This window comes from Sminthopsis crassicaudata, chromosome 4 (genome assembly GCF_048593235.1).
Source record: "Sminthopsis crassicaudata isolate SCR6 chromosome 4, ASM4859323v1, whole genome shotgun sequence".
NCBI lineage: Eukaryota > Metazoa > Chordata > Mammalia > Dasyuromorphia > Dasyuridae > Sminthopsis > Sminthopsis crassicaudata.
In genome coordinates, this window is record NC_133620.1 from 34,964,018 (window position 1) to 34,982,250 (window position 18,233).

Consider the following 18,233-nt stretch of genomic DNA (forward strand, 5'->3'; position numbering starts at 1 on the left):
TTGTAAAGCTCCTTCTGGATTTCAATTGCATAATGCTATGGTTCAGATTCATACAAATTGAGAGTAATTAAGTAGACATCACTATTTTCTCTTGCATATTGGATTTGAAAAAACAGAAGCTAAATATTTGGGCTGATTAGATCAGAAAAGTCTTTGGTTCTTAAGGAAGACAAGAGGCTCCTATCATATAGATTGAGAGAGTCACAAAAAACAGCAGGAGAGCTATTGTGGGTGTTGCATCTTGGCTCAATATTTAGAAATAACAGTTGTGCATCTCAGTGCCTATTTGACCAGATTTTCCATTTGCAGATAACATACTACTTTAAAAAAATGGCCTCTGATGTCCAAATGCCAGCCCCAGTGTGTCTGATTGAGAACATAAAAGGAAAACTGATAGTGAATCAGCAATCACTGAAGATTCTTTCTTCAATATCTGAGCCTATGGTGGTAGTGGCTATTGTGGGTCTGTATCGTACTGGCAAATCCTACCTGATGAATAAATTGGCAAGACAAAAATCAGGTACGTTCAATCAAGAAAATAAGGTAGGTATGATTACTCCTTTAACACATAACTGTATATTATCTATTTTGATGTCTTCTCTTTAACAAGGAGGGATAGACCTAGAAAAGCAAGGCTATAATGTCCAGACTAGCTCTCTGGAGGACCTCAGGATTAGCCAGTCCTTGGTCTTAGAGGAATGAAGGAGACAGGTGAGTTGCCACATGGCAACCACGTGGCTGGTCAAAGATGGAGTCTGGAATCTGGTGTCTTCTCTTGTGTCTATGGCTGAGCACTGAGACTCCTTTTAAATACTCCAGTATGATTACATCACTACCTCACCCAGTAGAACATTATATCACCATATTACACTAAACATATGGCAACTAGATTGATTACATCATTATATTACATTAAGTATGTGTTTATCTCACACTGAGTAGGTACTTAACTATAAATACCCTGCTGTTCTAGATTTTAAGCACACCTTTTCAGAGTTCCTGCCCTCTACACAAGGCCTCATTCTGACTTCTGCTTTAGACCCATTATTGTAATCTGGAAGGCAATGGAGAAGTTTCCTCCACTTTGTAAGTATTAGAGGTAGGATTTGAAGCCAGGTCTTCCTGACTTGAGCCTCATACCTTGTGATCTATGTCATGCTGACTGAGTTTCCCCTTAGAACAAGATAAAATGCCCTTTGGAAATGGAGTAACAGTGACAGTGATTTATATGAGCATTCTAATAAATTTTATGACTGAGGCTGTATGACACTGAGGAAAAAGCAAAGGGAGTCAAAGAATCTGGGCTCAGACCTAATTCTCATATTTACTAATTAGCTAAATTGGGCATATCACTTGGTCTCTCTGACTTTACCTGCAAAGTGAAAGCATGAAACTGTGATGTCAAAACTCCCTTCTGGCTCCGTCTAGGATCCTATAACTCATTTCTTTTCCAAAATATTTTACACTATTCCCCTGGTCTAGAATTTAGGCAAACTGGACAAATGACTATTTTTCAACATCTATTTCTGTGTCTTTACTGACACTATTCTCTTTTTCCTCCTGGCCATATTTCCACAGGTCAAAAATCCTATTTAATCTTCAAAGCCCAGTTTAGATGTCCCTGTTCTTCTCTGAAGAGATCCCAGCACCTTAAACCAAGAAATGAAATTTTCCTCCTTTGAATTCCTTTTACATTTTATGCTAGCCAAACACATATTTCATTTCTTTTTTTTTTCCCCTCCTGAGGCTGGGGTTAAGTGACTTGCCCAGGGTCACATAGATAGGAAGTGTTAAGTGTCTGAGACTAGATTTGAACTCTGGTCCTCCTGAATTCAAGGCTGGTGCTCTATCCACCGCGCCACCTAGCTGCCCCATATTTCATTTCTTAACCAAACCATAGTTTTCTATGCATATCTTATATTTTCTAAGAAGGTAGAAGTTCTTGAGACCATGTCCTCTATCACTATATTACTCATAACTTCTAGGAAAGTATCTTGCACAAAGTAAATGTCCAGTAAAACTAAGCTAAATAAATGAAAAGAATGACTTGTTGATACATGGATGGATGAATGGATGGATGAACAGAAAATCATCAAGGGAAAACTTCCTAGATATCTCTACTGATCTCCAAAGCACAAGAAAATGTCCCTACTTTCAGTGATCAGACAACTTGTCTATTTTGTCTATAATTTAAAAACTAGACCTACAGTACTAATCCTGTTATATGTAATCTCCTTTCTTCTTCACTATGGGAAAGTAGTCAGTTTTCTTGCAGGGAATAATTAACATTATACAGCTCTACCAATACCCAAGACACTCATCAAACATCGGAATCAACAGGTTACCCCATGTTTAGCTCTCCACATTCTTGTGCAGGCTTCTCCCTTGGATCCACAGTGCAGTCTCACACCAAGGGCATCTGGATATGGTGTGTTCCTCATCCCAAGAAGCCAAAGCACACCCTCGTTCTCCTGGACACTGAGGGGCTGGGTGATGTGGAGAAGGTAAGAACGGGGGGACACTGTTCATGACTAAAAATGAAAGAGAATACATTAGTATTATTATAGATGTTAGACCTGCAAAAATCCAAGGGAACTGGATTTTCACCTAGTATACAGATATGCTAATCTAGGAACTGCTATGGGAATTGAAAAGTATCATGTAATAATGCCAAGAAACATATTCTGATCTCTAGGGGGACAACAAGAATGACATATGGATTTTTTCTCTGGCTGTGCTACTGAGCAGCACCTTTGTCTTTAACAGCATGGGTACTATCAACCAGCAGGCCATGGATCAGCTGCAGTATCCTTCCTGTGATTTGGGGGAAGAATACAGTTGGGGAAGGGAGGAGGGGAGAGTTTTCACTCTCTCCAGATCTCTTTCTGATGCCCATGTTCTGTTCCTCATGTTCTAAGGACAGGTATAAGAGTGTGTATGTATGTTTGTGCATATATGTATACGTGCATATTGTCTGTCACAAATTCTAAAGAAATTACGCATGCTTCATGTTTTTAAAAAAAAAAAAAGTAAAAAGTTGGTTCAGGGACAAAGGGAAATAAAAGATTTCAGAGAACTGAATTGTAGAATAAAAGCTGGTGCTTTTTTTTTTTTTTTTTTGCAATATTTCCTTAATTCCCCAGCTTTGTTACTGAGCTGGCACACAGAATCAAGAGCACATCTGACCCCGCCTGTGATGAGATAGAAAACTCCTCAGAGTTTGTGAGCTTCTTCCCTGACTTTGTGTGGACCGTGCGTGATTTCACTTTGGAGTTGGAAGCTGATGGGAACTCTATTACATCTGATGAATACTTGGAAATCGCACTGAAGCCTAAGAAAGGTTCCAGGGTTTGAATTGGGCAGTGAAGTGGCGAATAAAATGGGGGGAGGGGAAGGGAAAATCTCCTCTCAGAATTTATTTTATATTCTGAACATATCTTTCTCTAGTTATGGTTCCCTACCTATTTGGAGACAAGAAAAGTATTCTATTTTGGCTGAAGTCTACTCTACTGACTTCAGTGAACAACTGAATCCCTCTCCTATCTTTGAAAAAAAAGATTTGTTCCTTTTTTCACCATTATTGTCATTATCATCATTGTTAACAACAAGGCTTTATTTAGCATTTTTATTTTGCCAAATGTTGTGCTGGCTTATACTGTACAAGGAAAAGGGGAACACAATCCTTACCTTCAAAGAACTCACATTCTAATGGGGAAGTCAACATGCAAAGACCTAAGCAAAAATAAGCTAATTTCAGCCCAAATATAAGTCCCTGAAAGGAAACATAATTTTAGATAGCATGTCTAAAGTCCAGGCTTCATTCTATATTATAAGACTCCTCCTTCCCTTCCTCAGGTAAACCTGAGGAAGTTAAAATGTTCAATCTACCTCGTCAGTGTATCCGCCAGTTCTTCCCCAGGAAGAAATGCTTTATCTTTGACCGACCCACACACCGAAAGAAGCTTGCCCAGCTGGAAAAACTTCATGACAATGAACTAGATCCTGAATTTGTGGGACAAGTTGAAAGCTTCTGCTCCTATATCTTCAATAACTCCAATGTGAAAACTCTCCAGGGAGGCATCACAGTCAATGGACCCCGTGAGTCCTTTCTCCCTCCTCTTCATCCTTCTAGTATTTTTCTTCTGCTGTTTTTTAAGAGACTATAAAAAGAAAAAGTAAGAGAGAACTCTCTGGGAGAGCTTCTGACAAAGATATAATCTGCTAGATTACATAACAAAAGACTTTTCCAGGTTCTTGTCTCTCATCCACTTTGATCATTATGGATATTCCTGACTCCTATGTCAGAAAATCTCTAAAAGTTTAAATTAATTCCCCATAACATAATATTTTTATTATATTATTATTATTTTTATTAAAAATAAAAAGCTAACCTGAAAACTTGTAGTACTACCCCCGATGCCCAATTCTTTGTGAATGGTACAATAATTAATTTGTAAATAAATTTATAGCTATTATATAATTATATAATAATTTATAGCTATTATCATGATAGATTCTGACCATTCCCAAAAGAGGAAATATAGAATTATTTTTTAAATGGTCAGAACTACCCTATTTATCTTTTTCTATTCAATCCATTGCTTCTCATTATTACCATTTTGGATACATCTTGCTCCCATATCAAGAAATTTCCTGAAAGTTTCATAAAATCATAAAGTATTTGACTTGGAAAGGGCTAATTTGGAAATTAATTTGGAATTTGGAAATTTGGAATTCAATTTGGAAGTCAAGATTCTATGCCCAATGATGCAATAATTAAAATAGAATGAAAAGTCAAGTGAACATACCCTTTATTTACCATGATACATTCTGACATCTAACGTTTTGTTTTCTCCAAAGGTCTAGAGAACCTGGTCCTGACCTACGTTGAGGCCATCACCAGTGGAGATATGCCCTGTATGGAAAATGCAGTCCTGGCACTGGCTCAAATAGAGAACTCGGCTGCAGTAAAAAGGGCTCTTACATACTATGAAGAGACAATGATAAAGAAAGTCCAGTTCCCTACAGAAACTCTCCAGGATTTGTTGGATATACATGCAACCTGTGAGAAAGAAGCCATTGAAATTTTCATCAAGTATTCTTTCAAGGATGTGGACCAGAGATTCCAGAAGGAATTGGCGGTACCTTGGCTACTCCTATTTATTGGGGGAAAAGGGGGTTTCCCCATGAAAGAGAGCAGACCTAGAAAGGAAAATGAGGTCCTTCTAAGAACAACTTCTTACTGGACTCTAAGGTTGTCTTCATTTGCAACCTTCGTTAAGTAAAAGAGTCTCACGACAATTGTTTTCTTAAAATGCTGGTTGACTATGATATTGTTATGTTTATTAACTTTGAGAAATTGACGGTTATACATGAAAAGATTTTGAAGACAGGCAGTTATAATCTAAGACAAAGATAATATCCTGGTTCTAGACTTGCTTTTGAAGGATTCTGGTAATATCTAGTCTAAGAGATCTTGAAGATTATGGGAAGAGCGTAAATCAGTCTGGACCATATTATCTTTGAGAATCCTGCAAAAGCAAGTCTAGAACCAGGGTATGGTCATGCTTGGAATGACTCTAAATATGCATAGGTGGGAGGCGGGCAAGATTTTTTTAAAGTATTTCTAGAAATTCTCACAAATTCTTGATAAATTCTCTCAATTGCACCTTTTACACTAATTTCCTTTATATTGCTCAAAGAGCCAGCTAGAAGCCAAGCGAGATGCCTTTTGTGATCAGAACGTGAATGAGTCTGCACAGCGGTGCAGAGCTTTGATTAAGGATATTTTCGGTCCTCTGGAGGAAGAAGTGAAGAAGGGCACCTTCTCTAAACCAGGAGGCTATGGTCACTTTCTGAAGGAGAACAAGGAGCTGAAACAGAAGTATTATCAGCAGCCCAGGAAGGGGATACAGGTGAACCCTCCCATTAACAACTGATTCAGGCTAGGAGTGGAAAGCAAACTTTAGGAGTCATTTTCAGGCACTGAGGTGAACAGTAGTGATGCCAAATGGAATGGCCCACTGTCAAGGCCAATGTCATGTGAACAGACAACATTTGACTTCGCTCGCCTCAACAACTTTCCTTTTTTTTCCTAATTTACTGTCTTCCCATTGCCAGGCTGAGGTGACTCTGCAGGAATACCTGAAGTCCAAGGAAGATGTAAATGATGCAATACTGCAGGCAGATCAGTCACTCTCAACAAAGGAAAAGGATATTGAAGGTAAGAAATTCATGAAAATGGTCCTAGATCATCTGGCAAGCTTTCCACAAATTAACATAAGTTCTTTCTCGTTACCAAAATATTGTCAACAAGTATGTTCATTTGTTTGTTGATCTCTCTCTTGGAACATGGTTGTAATCAATACCAAGAAGTTAAATCATTTACACTGAGATATCAAGTAGAATGCTGCTCTGGGAACCAGCTCTCTTTAATTTTTCCCAATTTTTCATTATCCTCAGTGGAGCGTCTGAAATCTCAGGCTGCACAGGCTGCTGCAAAGCATTTGGAGGAAATGCAAAAGAAAAATGAGGAAATGATGAAGCAACAGGAAAAAAGCCACCAGGAACATATAAGGCAAATGACTGAAAAGATGGAAGCAGAAAGGAAGCAATTGATAGCAGAGCAAGAGAAGGCCCTGACTCTGAAACTCCAGGTTTGTAATCCATGAGTGCAAGCATATGTAGTAGTTTCTAATCTTTGAAATACTGTATTAAAAAAAAAAAAAAAAAGATTCAAAGAACTTGAAGGGACCTCAGAGATAATCTAAGACATTCCCTCTGGTTAGAATAGACTCAATCATGACCTCATATAAATTCTTCATAGAGGAAGAGCCATCCACCATGCTGGGTACCTTCTTTGACCTTTCTTGACAAAGACACTAATGAAGTACTGCTGGTAATTGTTTACTCTTGCAACATGATCTTTTCAAATGAAACTCCTCTGATTAATAGCATCCCTTATTCTTATTGTCAAGCAAATCATAATTGGTAATGTGCCTACTCATGTCCACTATGTGCTTCTCCTTTGTCCTTTGGGTAATCCTCAACTTTTCTAACCACTAGATCAACTAATGAAACAAACTAAGTTTTGATTTCATAAACTACTCTTTTCAGACTTTCCTTTTATATTGTTTATTATTCCATTTTTATTAGAAATAAGAATTTTTATTTCAGACTTGCTCATTCCTTTCCTTATTTCCCTTTTCATTACTTCATTACTATTTTATCTATAAGCTTTTTAAAAATCTGCTTATTTTTAAAAAATTATGATACTTTTTATCTCATCTTAAATCATTTCTATTTCTCTTACAAAAGATCAAATGCTCTATTTCACAGCATATGTAATGACATATTTAAAGTATGCTAATATTTTTGTTGAGAAATGATTTCTTTATAGACCAGGAACTCTCCCTAGATTATATCTGCTCTTCCTAGTCCTGATTCTGCTAAGTTCTATCTAGTTGGCAGGCTTTTGAAAAAGAAACTTTTTGAGGCCTCTATGGGTTTTGAATGCCATTTTCTGTATCCAGATAAAATGATCAAGGAATATTTAATTTTCGACTGCAATTATTTCCCTATATATACACTATATAGCTTATAATAATATAGTGTGTATATAATTTATACAAATAAATGTATATATAATTTTCTGCTGCAATTATTTCCCTATAAAAATGAAGTATATATATATACATATATATATACATATATATTTATGTATTTTATATTTACATATTATTATATCTATACATATAAATTTGTATATTTATATGTATACATATAGTTTATATACATGTATACATAATTTACTCTTGAATGGGAAATAATTACAACAGAAAATTAAACATTCCCTAAACTTGATCATATGTATAAAATATATGTAAATGTATATGTATAAGTGCTATGTATAAAACTAAACATTGTTTTATTTTTCTTGATTTATAGTTTGGGGGAAATATGTAACATCATTTTTTCTTAAGTAATTTCACTTTCCTTTTTTTATACTTTAATCTTTCACCATTATGAAATCTGATAATGGTCTGTCTTGGAGCTGGATTTTCTCATTTCCTCATGATGAAATCCTATGAATACTTTCCACTTCTAGGTGTTGTCAGCTCTGATCTACTCTGTGTAATCATCTCTGCTTATATATACCTTCATTATGGAATGGAATTTTGGTTTTTACCACAATACCCTGTAGAATCCCAATTAATCTAATGTTTGGTGACCTTGACCTATCTTCCATTATCTTTATTTATAAAGAGTTGAATCTCAGATCTGGGATTGTTCTCCAATGTCTTGTTCATTATCCTTATCATTTTGTTCAACTCTCTTCATCTGGTCTTGTCCTGCTTCCCTGGATATTTTTAATATTACATGATTCTGTATTCTTATTGGTTGCTCCTTTGTATCTTCCTTTGTTCTTCATTCCCCTCTTTGGGGGCTCTTCCTTACTTCAGTTTGTTATTTTATGTACATTTTTGGTTTCCCCAAGTTTTCTCTCACTTCTGGTACAGATTTCTTTGTTTTTTCTTTCTTATCTTGGTCTGAGTGATGAACCTGATACTACTCACTACATAACTCCAAATGAGCTAATAATCTCAATCTCTCCTTGTCTTAGTTCCCTTATATATAAAATGGTCACATCATTTCCTTCACTGGGGTGTGATGAGCAAAGTGCTTTGCAAACCTCCAGGTACTATGTAAGTGGTGGGCAATATTTGATATTGTAGAACTAATTGCATTGTTTTTATTAGATTTATTTCTCATCTGTTAGATAAACTTTGCCTTTATCCCCTTGTACTTCTATAGACTTTACCACCTTGAGAGGCAGATGCCCCTGAATTTAAATTTGCCTTTCAGAGGGAGGCTGGCATCTAGCCTATATTCTCTTCTATAGCAACAGCTCCTGCCAGAGGCCCCAAGTCCATTAGCTATTTCAGATGCTGATGTGGATGCTCAGCCTGGGTATTTCTGGCCTGGCTTCTCAGGCTACTCCTCCTGTTGCCTCTTCAAAGCCTACCCTCCCTATCCTCTGTGCCCCAGGACAACTGGTAGCAGGAACTATCTGTCTGGCCTCCTTTCCATTCCTTTTCATTCCAGTCCTAAGTCTTGAGCAAACATTACACACAGGATCATTTAGAGGATCTGGAGGATACAGAATTCTTTATGGTCTCTTTCATTTCCATGCTCTTAAATTCTATTTCTTTCTCTACAGGAACAGAAACGATTACTAAAAGAAGGATTCGAAAGTGAAACTCAACAGCTTCAACACCAAATCAAGAATCTGGAAAACAAACTGAATCATACAAAAACAAGAGGCTGTATCATATGCTGAAGACTGAAGCCTTCTCCCTCTTATTCACCTTCAATATAACTTGGAGAGGACTCAGGATCCCTACAATTTGTGGGATATTTGTGAGAGCTATTAGAAATACAAGGCTTTTACAATATTGAGGGTAGAATTTAGTTTTCTGTCCAGTTTGAAAAACCTAATGATTTTCCCAAAAGACCTATGATGATTTTAAAATAGAGAGAAAATATGTGACTTTTTTTTGTATTTGATTCCTATATAAACTAATGAGATTCAGAATAAGGAGGTGGGGTTAGTAGATAAAGCCTGAGATAGTGATAAGATTACATTCTGAGATAAGCAGAGAAGGGATGAGGATCTGTTCAACCTCTGTTCAGGTCTTTGATAGTTCCACCTTGCTATGTCCAGTCAGAAATCCAAAGTATGTCGAATTCCCAAGGTTAAATTTCCTCTATAAATCTGTCTATGGCCCATAGCCATCTTTGCTGAATTCCTTATGGATTAGCCAGCCACAGTGCTCCACTGTACCTCACAGTGTCTTTCTCCTCATCCCTCCCCCAAAGCCTTATGATGTCTAAATGCTCTCCTCTTTCATGATGTCTATTTTATTTCTTCATTTTGTCTGTAATCTCTTCTAAATAAATTTGGCTTTTGCCAAAGAGAACAGCCTTTGTGAATTTGTCATTTGACTGAACCCCAATAATGTGTAATATGATTTTGTGATCCCCTGATTTTAGGAGGGCTTCTGTTCTGGCAATAAATCAATGATTGTAGATCATCTGGCTTTGGAGTCTGCCTCAGGAAACTCCCATAGATCAAACTCCGAGACAATAATTAATAAACCACTCCTCAATTCCTTGCTGACTGATAATCTTGTCAGGGAGAACCAAATCCAGAGACCACTCCTCTATCCTACATATGAGCCATAGAGTTAGCATCTCAATGATGGAAACCTGGATAAATCTCTCATTGCTTGTTTCTCTGCTAATTTCTTTTGGAATCTAGCCCAATTGGAATTACAGTTACAATAAACTTTGTCCCTTACCTTAGACATATGTTCAAGCCTGAAAATTCTTTTGAGATGCCTCATAACATAGTCTGTGACCCCAAACTTTTGGGGTTCCCTTTGCCAACTTAACATTTGATGACTTGTATGGGGAGAGTCTGGCTTCCCCTGGCTTGATTCCCTCCTTGTCAAGGTAAGCCTCCCATTGTTTTTCTCCCACAATCCTATAGTGGCACACCCCAAGCCATGGGGAAAAGGCTTGTCTGGGTTGTCATAAGCTCTACACTCAGCAAGTTTTCCTTGATTGGGGACACCCAGACTAGGAAATTCTTGCAATTTTCAGCAAAGTTCCTAGAGAATCCTTGCCACCCTTTTACCCTCTCTGGGATGCCAGAGAAGACAGAAATGCTATAGGATAGCTTTTGGCAAAATTTTATGGCTTTTGGCAAAGATGGACATTTTCATGTCATTTTTGTCTGTGTCTGCATCTCTGTGCAGAATGACGTGTCATGTTTTGTTCCGTGAGCTAGATTTTGCTACCTGGAAAGATTTAAAATGTAACCAGCAAGGAAAAAACCCTATATGCTATAGTGAAAATGTTGGGAAATTTTTCTTCAAAAGCCTAACTTTTTTTCTGTGGACTTCAGCTCTGGCCAAGGTCAGGGGCTAAAAAAAAAAAAAAAAAAAAAAAAAAAAAAAAAAAAAAGCTAGTTAAAATGTAAATAACATCTTAGTAGAATCTCAAATTTTTGAAAGCAATGATTAGGTAGTTTAGCAATTAATCATTTTAAGATTGCAAGAAAAATTCCTGAAACATTGGGGATAATTCCAGGAATTTATTCGTCTGAAAGAAAAGACAAGGAAAAAACAAACTAGGTAAATAGCAACTTTTTGCTAACCCTTCCTTGACTCCTATCTTGTCTGCAGTCACCCTTCTGCTCCTTAGGGAAATCATTCCACAGGTATCAAGGGACCCTCTCCATTCCACTCTCTGGAGTGGTCCTGAGTGTATCTCAGCTGTGGGGATTGCTAGCAAGATCAATATATCCCAAATCTTGTTTGCCAAACCCTCTCATCTCAGATTAGATTAAAACTCAAATTCTACCTCACCTGCAGAAATAGGAGAAGCAAAACCATGGGGACCCCACACAACCTTGCCCAAACATCTCTCCAACCCAGTTTTATGGGAGTGGGCATATGATACAGTATCAGCATTCCCTGAGCCCTGGCTCCTAAAACTCATCAAAGGAGTATCCTGCACCAGTCACCCCAACTTTCAGCAGGTTCTGCCTTTGATAATGCTACCATTCTCTGTCTCAATTGTGGGTATATATTAGCTATGTAATTTATGGCAAATTATTTTATTTCTGTCCAGTTTTCTGATTAGTAAAGAGAAATACTAGTTGTTGTGAAGACCACATGATTGGTTGCAAAAGTGCTTAGCATAAAATGTACTACATAAATGTTTAACTGATTTATTGGATATAATTGCTTTGTATTTGATAGCTTTATGTTTTGTTTTGTTTTTTTTAATGTGACCAACAAGTAAATGATTTCTATGTGTGTGTGAAGTAATTTGGAAATCTGTCTGAGATATGATAGTAAAAGCAATTTTAAAGGGGCTCTAATTAAGGTCCACTAAAGGGATATAATAAAATATAATCTATTTGCATTGATAGTGTTAACAGAAGAGTTTCAGAACTTGAGGAAAACAGAAAAGCAGTTTGCCACTACTTTAAAAACTAGCTATCTAGAGTCAGGTTTCTGAGGGCTCTGTCAGTAAAAACTGGCACCTTAATCCTTTTCCTGGCTCACAAAAGAGAAATGATTTTCGTGAATTGGAAAATGACCAAATTTCAATTCAGTTTTGTTCAGGCTCATTAACTAAAGTTGTCAATTTTTAAATCTGTTCTATCTCAATTTTAAGAATTGTCTTGTTTTCTCCCTAAAACAAAAGGGAAACTTATTTAAGATAATAGAAACTACAGCTAAAATTATCTGGTTATTACTTAGGAATATTCTAAAATTGTTAATTAAGTTACTTGGAGATATTGTCCTCATGTTAAACTTTATCAGTTTATCTCCAGGTATAAGGTCTGCAACTCCTTTCTCCCTTTACAGAGTGGAGGAAAGTATCAAACTGCACAGCCTGAGAAAACACTAAGAATAGTTGGGGTGGGCAACAGCAAGCTCAGTCCCTTCCTTTGGGGTCTCTGTTAACTCTCCTTAATTTGTAAGCTTGCCAATCTTCTTGAAACCAGCAGGGTAACCAAGGTCAGGTAATCAGTCCTGACAATTGAGCCGGTTTAGGATTTATAGTTTCTAAACAAGGAATACATTTACTAAGAATCCATAAGCTTGTTTAATGACTGATCCTTTGCACCAGGATAAATTTAAACATATAAAACACCTTAAACAAAATATCTTATAGGTTTGACTCCTGATAAACTTTTAAAATAATGTATCTAGTCCTAAATTGCAATTAGTAGAATTTACTATTAAGAGAGAAAATCTCTTGGCACTGTGATATTTTTTTCAGTTCTAAATTGGATTGCCTGATCATTAAGTCAGTAGTCATTTGAGAGAAATGCCATAAATTATTCAAGAGAATGCCTTACTGAAAAGTGTAGGTGGACTTCTTATCTAGGCAAGAGATAGGAAGATGACCTCAGCCTGTGCTTAAGATGGGATTCCTTCTGACTCAATTTCCCAATTCTGTTTGTTTCCCATCTGATTTTTTTTGAATCTGGTTAATTATTACTGCATGATTGGCTGTCAAAGACACTTAAAGATGACTTTATCCTGTCATGTATGTGCTCTAGCCTGAGGCCTGAAGGATCTGGTTTATGCTATTATAATTATATCTCTGCTTTTTCCTCTTATAGCAAATTTCTATAATCAGAGAAAGTGGTCAATTGAAGCCATGAGTCCAACAGAAGTATCCCAGAAGACAAATTAGTTTTCTACTCTAGATGTTAAAGATGCTTTCTTTTGCATACCATTGCAAAAAGACCCACAATTTCTTTTGCCCTTGAAAGGGCCAGTCCAGGGGAAAATAGCCCCCTATCAATGAACATAGCCAATATGGGTGAGATGGTATCTTGCTCTGCAGCCCCACCTGAGAGGCTTCTCTGGCTGCAGCCACATGAACCTCAAACTTCCAGCCCCCCTTCCCCATCAGGGCTATGAAATTTTTGAATTTTTTGTCTAAAGTCCCATACAGTCTTATCAGTTAAGATCCTGAAAGCTAAACTAATCTTTTGCCCCAGCCTTAGTCCTACCTAATACCACCCTAGGAGCCTTGACTCAGGCTCTTGAACTTTATCTTTGACCCATTGCTTACTTCGAAAAGAAACTTGGGTGTTTGCCTTAGAACTAGCTTTCATAGCACTTCCAAAGGGCTCCTAGTGGCTCACTAGTGGGAGGTTTATATCAGGTTCTCTTGCCCCCGACTTGACTCTGGATGTCTGGGTGTCACTCTTACTGTCACTCTGCTCCCAGATGGTGAATGGTTTGCAGATGAGTCCAGTTTTCTTGAAAATGGGGAAAGGGAAGGGCAGCTAGGTGGTGCAGTGGATAGAGCACAAGCCCTGAATTCAGGAGGACCAGAGTTCAAATCTGATCTTAGACACTTAACACTTCCTAGCTGTGTGACCTTGGGCAAGTCATTTAACCCCAGCCTCCAAAAAAAAAAAAAAAGAAAGAAAGAAAATGGGGAAAGGCAAGCAGATTATTTTATGGTGACCCTCAATAGCACCTTGGAGCCTAAACCACAAGCTGAAACTCATTGCCCTTACTAGGGCCTCTGGAACTGGGGAAAGGAATGAGATTAAACATCTATACAGACCTCAAATATGCTTTTCATATTCTGTACACTCATGGGCCTATAATTACACTTTTAATTCTATTTTTTGTCCAAATTTGGCCCCTGCATTTTTAATCTACTTGTGAGATTTGTTTCCTCCAGGCTCCAAGCTATGAACTTCCAACTATTTGTTCACACTGAATGCCATTGGCTAACTGGTTCTGACACCCAGCACCCCTCTGAATACTGTTGCTGCCATCTTGCCTCCCTTTCCCAGTCTGAAATGTCTTAGTCAAGGCATTATTCTATACCCCTTATCAGCATGAAGCAGCTTCAGAAGAGACCACTTCTGTCCCTTTGTTCCAAATGAATTTGGGATACAACCTGCTTGGAGTCAGAATCTGGGCAACTGTCATCAGATTGCTTATTAGGAATATGTATCAGTAAACCTGATGCTACTACTTCTCCTAGTTGATAAGATAATACATTGTCTACCTGTAGTAATGCCTGGGATATTATCTACGCATTCCCCAGTTTCCCACATCAGTGTATGGATGGACACTGTTTTGTAAGTACTCTCAGGAGGTGAAATGGTCAAGCCTATTGTTCATGGAGGCAAGGGATTCATAGGCTGGAGAGGAACAGATTTCACCTCTTCAGGGGGTATCTCAGTAGTCCCAGCTGCATACAACTCTATTCTCCCCAATTGTAACCCTTTTCTCCCATCAGATTATTTCCTGGCTGATTGATTGTGTAATCCCTTTCTCCCAGGAATATTCTTGACTACAGCAGTTACAGCTGACCAATTTATGCTCACTATCTATATAAATGATATACTATTAGAAGGATTGGTAGACACAAGTGCAGATCATACAGTCATTAAAGGTGCCAACTGGCCCAGTCACTGGCAAAGATTAAGGCAGACATCTACATGTCTGGCATAGAAAGAGCGATAGCAGCTGAAGTTAGTGCTACCCCTTGGAGATGGATATTTGAAGGTGAAACAGGAGTTTTTACTCTTTTTATAGTTGAACAAATCCCCATCAATCTGTGGGGAAGAGATATTTTATACCAAATAGAATTACAAATGAGTACTTCAGTTTTTTAGGCAGAACTACTGTTGAAAGCCTGCCAACATTTTCACCTGTTCCTATCCAGTGGAAAACTGATACACCAGTGTGGATAGAACAGTGGTCCTTAGCCAGCAATAAAATTCAGGCCTTATTATATATAATACAGGAGCAACTTGACCAAGGATATTTACAACCTTCTCTAAGTCATTGGAATTCCCCAGTATTTGTAGTAAGAAAGAAATCTGGAAAAATGGAGGATATTGACTGATTTAAGAAAGGTAAATGAACAGATGGAAACTATGGGAACTCTTCAACCTGGACTTCCATCTCCTACTCAATTGCCTAGAGAATGGCCTCTTTGGGTTATAGACATTAAGTATTCTTTCTATTCTATCCCTCTAGATAAGGAGGATATGAAAAGATTTGCCTTTTCAGTGCCCAGCATTAATTTAGCTGAGCCTTACAAAAGATATGAATGGACAGTTTTGCCACAGGGAATGAAAAGCAACCCTACTATGTGTCAAATGTATGTTGCTGCTGCTTTTACTCCAGTAGGAAAAGCATTTCCAAAAGTAATATTATTACATTACATGGATGATATCTTGGGGTGTGCACCTGAGGAGCAAATGTTAGAAGCATGTCTACAAAAGACCATGGAAACACTAAGGAACTACAAATTGCATATAGCTCCAGAAAAAATTCAAAAGCATGCTCCTTTTCAATATTTAGGATATAAAACATATCCTAAGAAGCTTACAGTACAAAAACTTTCCTTAAGAACAGAGAAGCTAAACACCTTAAATGGCTTTCAGAAATTGATAGGAGATATCCAATGAATGTGTCCAGGCTTGACTACCTATCAATTGTCATTATATGACAATTATATGTTATTATATGACATTTTAAGGGGAAATAGTGCTTTAAATTCACCATGCCAGCTCACAAAAGAAGCTCAAGAGGCTTTGAGACAAGTTGAACTGGCTATATCCAATGTGGTTGAAAGAGTCACTCAAAAACCCTTGGAAATATCAGTTTTTGCTACACAAGAGGCACCCACAGCAGTCCTTCATCAAGGAGACAGTGTGATAGAGTGGTTGAACCTCCCAGCATCACCACAACAAAGCCTTACTCCTTACCCAGTACTTGTGGCTAGAATTTTATTAAAGGCCATTAAGCAAGTGGTACAATTATCTGAGATAAGACCTGACAAAATACACCTTTTATACTAATGCACAAATTAATGTGTGCTGTGAAACCATCCCAGAGTGGCAAATTTTATTGGCCACAGCTCCAAATTTTACACACAGATCTCCATTAAAAATAACCAGACTATTACATAATTGGTGATGGATTCTTGAAGAAAAGGTTTCTAAAGTTCCTCTTCAAGGACCAATTATCTTTACAGATGCATCCAAACATAATATTTGTGCTGTATACTCTCTTGACTTAACTATAAAGAGAGTAGTCAGAACTTCTTTTCAGTCCACTCAGCAAAATGAATGGTATGCAATTCTAGCTCTTATTATCCAGGAGATATAAATATAATATCTGATTCAGCCTATTCAGTAGGTGTAGTACAAAGACTTGCCACAGCCCAAATAAAATTTGTAGCTTCTAATATATATCAGCTCTTTAAAGAACTTCAAGAGCAAGTGAAAGAGAAAAAGTGAAAAAGTAAGATTTATATCTTGTATGTCCACTCTCATAATGGACTTCCAGGTCCTGTTTTTGATGGTAATTCAAAGGCTGATAGCTTTCTATGTTGGCTAATACTCCTTTATTTCAAGAAGCCCAAGAATCTCATTCTAAATATTATCAGGCTGCTCAAGCTTTACGTTTACAATTTGGAATAACAAGAGAGGAAGCTAGAAGCACAGTAAAAGCCTGTACAGCTTGCCTTCCTTTCCATGCTCCTACATGCCCTCCAGGAAAGAACCCTTGTGGTTTGAGATCCAATGAAATTTGGCAAATGGATGTGACCCATTATAAATCTTTTGGTCATCTATCTTTTATCCATGTCGTGGTAGACACCTTTTCAGGATTCACTTTTGCAATACCAGAAGCAAAAGAGATAGCCTGAATGGTCACTGAATCCATTATGCAAGGATTTATAATTATGGGTGTGCCACAAGCAATAAAAACAGATAATGAACCTGCATAGGCTTCTAAACATTTTGCACACTTTTGTACACAATATAAAATTTTACTAACGCTGGCATATCTTTTAATCCTCAAGGACAGGCAATAGTAGAGAATAGAAAGAGACATTAAGACACTCCTCCAAAAACAAAAGAAAGGGGTAGCCACAGGTAACCCTAGAAAACCTCTATATTTAGCTCTTTATACTATTAACTTCTTGATTTTTGACAAAAATGAACTGGCTGTGGTGCACAGAAGAGCAGTGTCCAGTGCGAGCAGCTTTCCTATCTTTATATAATTGCTAGGTGATGTGGAAAGATCCAGAAAGTGGTGAATGGAAGGGACCAGATAGGTTAAATGCTTGGGAGAGAGGGTTTGCTTGTATCCTTGTGGAGAAGGAATCAGATGGGTGCCAATGAGCTGTATTCACTTTGTCCATCAGAGAGAGATGGAGCAGACCCTTGAAACAAAGGAGAAGACCCAAGAAATATCGCATGGTTCCGTTGATGACTGTGCCTACCACTGAAAGAGCATGGCAGTTATGGAGATTACTCATAGACATCAAAAATTGTTGGACTTCAAAACCCTCAAGAATCATTGATCAATTGTTGATTCTCTGAGACATGAAACTGTTGCAGGATTTCAAAATCTGCAGGAATCATTGGGTTCCCTAACACATAAAAAGACTGTTGCAAGACTTTAAAAATTTGCAGAGATCATTGGATTCCATGACACATGAAGTAATGGACAATAGATTGGTTTTGGACTATCTCTTGGCTGCTGAAGGAGGTGAATGTGTTGTTATTTATATACCCTCCTTCTAGGACTTCTGGAAATCTTTTACAACACCATGTTGATTCATATTGTTTGTTATATCGCTACGTGCATATAAAA

General features: G+C 37.5%; 1 protein-coding gene and 1 long non-coding RNA gene across 4 annotated transcripts in view; one reads left to right on the forward strand and one right to left on the reverse strand.

Annotated features, from left to right (window-relative positions):
- Window positions 1–225: 225 nt before the first annotated feature.
- The window catches only part of LOC141541808 (uncharacterized), a 28,686-nt gene continuing 10,678 nt past the window's right edge, over window positions 226–18,233 (reverse strand). The window contains exons 3-5 of the long non-coding RNA XR_012481905.1: window positions 3,889–4,160; window positions 2,346–2,531; window positions 226–489 (exon numbers count right to left, since the gene is read on the reverse strand). This is a non-coding gene — a long non-coding RNA (uncharacterized LOC141541808). The remainder of the gene's footprint in view (window positions 490–2,345; window positions 2,532–3,888; window positions 4,161–18,233) is intronic.
- Window positions 331–9,980, forward strand: LOC141541806 (guanylate-binding protein 1-like). 3 transcript variants are annotated; one of them, XM_074266296.1, is made up of 10 exons: window positions 331–520; window positions 2,377–2,504; window positions 2,696–2,805; window positions 3,144–3,340; window positions 3,856–4,098; window positions 4,861–5,141; window positions 5,703–5,915; window positions 6,121–6,223; window positions 6,463–6,656; window positions 9,221–9,980. In XM_074266296.1, exons 1-10 carry the CDS (start codon window positions 331–333, stop codon window positions 9,338–9,340), a joined length of 1,779 nt encoding a protein of 592 aa, XP_074122397.1. In that variant the 3' UTR covers window positions 9,341–9,980. The 3 variants fall into 3 exon arrangements, with proteins under 3 accessions (XP_074122397.1, XP_074122398.1, XP_074122399.1); XM_074266297.1 differs by lacking the exon at window positions 331–520 and adding an exon at window positions 983–1,086; XM_074266298.1 differs by lacking the exon at window positions 331–520 and having other exon boundaries at window positions 2,391–2,504; window positions 2,767–2,805.

Coding starts and splice junctions, on each gene's coding strand:
- LOC141541806 (XM_074266296.1), top strand. CDS start 331: ATGGCCTCTGATGTCCAAATGCCAGCCCCAGTGTGTCTGATTGAGAAC. Junction 2,505..2,695: donor GGCTGGGTGATGTGGAGAAG/GTAAGAACGGGG, acceptor TCTGATCTCTAG/GGGGACAACAAGAATGACAT. Junction 2,806..3,143: donor CAGGCCATGGATCAGCTGCA/GTATCCTTCCTG, acceptor TTAATTCCCCAG/CTTTGTTACTGAGCTGGCAC.